Source organism: Austrofundulus limnaeus, unplaced genomic scaffold (assembly GCF_001266775.1).
Source record: "Austrofundulus limnaeus strain Quisiro unplaced genomic scaffold, Austrofundulus_limnaeus-1.0 Scaffold119, whole genome shotgun sequence".
Taxonomy (NCBI): Eukaryota; Metazoa; Chordata; class Actinopteri; order Cyprinodontiformes; family Rivulidae; genus Austrofundulus; species Austrofundulus limnaeus.
This window is the reverse complement of record NW_013952521.1, coordinates 816,901-819,127: the sequence shown is the minus strand read 5'-3', so window position 1 is coordinate 819,127 and position 2,227 is coordinate 816,901. Positions and strand designations below refer to the sequence as shown.

The 2,227-nt window shown below is 41.4% G+C and overlaps 1 protein-coding gene across 5 annotated transcripts in view; it reads left to right on the top strand.

Annotated features, from left to right (window-relative positions):
* Nucleotides 1-2,227, top strand: part of LOC106521992 (PH and SEC7 domain-containing protein 1) — a 49,616-nt gene that overhangs the window by 11,556 nt on the left and 35,833 nt on the right. For 3 of the 5 annotated variants that reach the window (XM_014014796.1, XM_014014794.1, XM_014014797.1), the window contains 3 exons: nucleotides 269-463; nucleotides 639-719; nucleotides 1,222-1,334. In XM_014014796.1, coding sequence (XP_013870250.1) covers nucleotides 269-463; nucleotides 639-719; nucleotides 1,222-1,334 — 389 coding nt within the window. The remainder of the gene's footprint in view (nucleotides 1-268; nucleotides 464-638; nucleotides 720-1,221; nucleotides 1,335-2,227) is intronic. The other 2 variants (XM_014014795.1, XM_014014798.1) reach the window with 1 other exon arrangement.

Genomic DNA, 2,227 nt, shown 5'->3' with positions numbered 1-2,227 from the left:
GTTCTTGGCTTTTGCCTCATGATGAAAAGCTTGTTTTTATTTAGGAAAATGTTTGAGTTTTGGATCCCAGCAGCTGCTCCGTCACGTTTCCTGCAGCCAGCTGGAGAGGCCGGGGAAGTCAGCCGGCTCTGCGTGGCAGCGGGGAAAAGTCCCCGTCGTTTGGCCAAACAAACCCGACGACCTCGTTTCCGTCGTTAAAACCCGTTAACTCTGAGTCTTTTCCTCATTCTGACCTCGTTTAACCTTTTCCGGCTCCTCCCTCTGTCAGCAGGGAGAAGGCCCGCTTGGCGACGKACTCCGAGCTGGACCAGGACCTGAGCGACCGGCTGGGTCTGGGCAGCAGCGACACCCTGACCAACGGAAGCCACCGCGGGGACGTGGCGGCCGCCAAACGTTTGGCCAAGCGCCTCTTCAACCTGGACGGCTTCAGGAAGTCTGACGTGTCGCGCCACCTCAGCAAAAAGTGAGTTTTAGACGTTTAAAAATGTTTTTTTCTGGAGTCGTTTACTTTGAATCATTCCTCAGAATCATCCTATTTTTTTTCTTTTGCACGTTTCAAATAGAGGTCATTGAATGAGCTGAGGGCAGTTTATTTTCTTTAGTTCTTATTTGTTGTTTTGTTATTTATTTGTCTACAGCAATGATTTTAGTCGCGTTGTTGCAGAGGAGTACCTGAGTTTCTTCAGTTTTACCGGCCTCACACTCGACCAAGCTCTGCGGTAAGGAAAGACACAGAAAAGTACAGTTCTTTTAGCAAAAATAAATAAATTTTTGATAAAATATGAAGAATGAACTTCTAAAGTCTCATAAAGTTCTTGTTTCTGGATCATAGCAGCTTTGATTTGATTGGAAAACAGGAATTTATCCTCAGGTGAACACTGCCCTCTAGAGAACTGCTTTGGAATTGCAGCTGATTATTATTATTTTTTATTTCATTCACATTAATTAACATTTCTTGCACAATTTTTTTTGATCAAGGTCTTTTTATTAAATTTTTTTAACAAACCACAAAAAAGAACAGACTTACAAAAACACAAAACAAAACACACACCCCCAAAATCCCTCCCATCCCTCCCCTCCTGTACCGGATCCACTGAACATTTATTGCACAATTTGACCGTTTTTTGATACATTTACTATTATATAAAATATATTTTTTGTAATGCTTCAAATTAGGCCACATTTTAATTTACATCCAGTTTTTTTATGTTTGTGCTGCAGGACTTTCCTCAGGCAGTTTGCACTGATGGGGGAGACTCAGGAGAGGGAGAGGGTCCTGTCTCACTTCTCCAGGCGCTACGTGGAGTCCAACCCCACAGTCCTACCATCACATGGTAAGAGCTGAGGAGGGTGTTTCACTGCAAACACAAATAATGCAAAATAAAATTATAATCCATTTAATATTTTATACACCCAACCCATACACCATGATCAGCAAGACAAAATGATGGATGATTGTATTTGTTGTTTTAGTCAAATAAAATGTTATTTATGTAACAAAAAGTAAAGTAAATTAATAAATAAATATGCTTTCAAAGAAGAAAAAACATACAGCTGCAAAACACATGAAACAAGTGCACACACACAAGATTCTATAAATTTTAAATGTTTTTGAACAAAGAAAATATTAAAGTAATACGTCCTGATGCATCTCAGTAATCCAGGTAAAAAATCAAAAGGAAAAAAAATTGTATAGGTCTTCTGGACGGGTTCTTCTCTAATGAAATGTTTTGTCTCTCTTCCAAGAGACTTCTTCAGTCTGAGAGTTTCAGGCAAAATTCAGGCTTTTGAGTCCTGCCTCCAGGTGACTGATACTCACATCACATGGCTATCGTTGACACCTAATTAATACCTATTGTTAACAGGGGGTGGAGCGTTTCTCCTATTGTTGCAAACCTGTACATGGAGGAAGTGGAAAAGAGAGCCTTGATGTCCTTTTCAGGGGTGCCACCGAGCCATTGGTTCAGATATGTTGACGACACCTGGGTTAAAATTAAAGCCCAGGAGGTCCAACATTTCACTGATCACATCAACTCTGTGGATGAATATATTAAGTTCACACGAGAGGATGTAAAAAAATGGCAGGTTGGCGTTCCTGGATTGCGATGTCTCGGTTTCGGATGGAGGACGGTTGGAAACTGGCGTATATCGTAAGCCCACCCACACAGACCAATATTTGCGTTTTGACTCCCACCACCCACTGGAACATCAGGACTCTGTACCACAG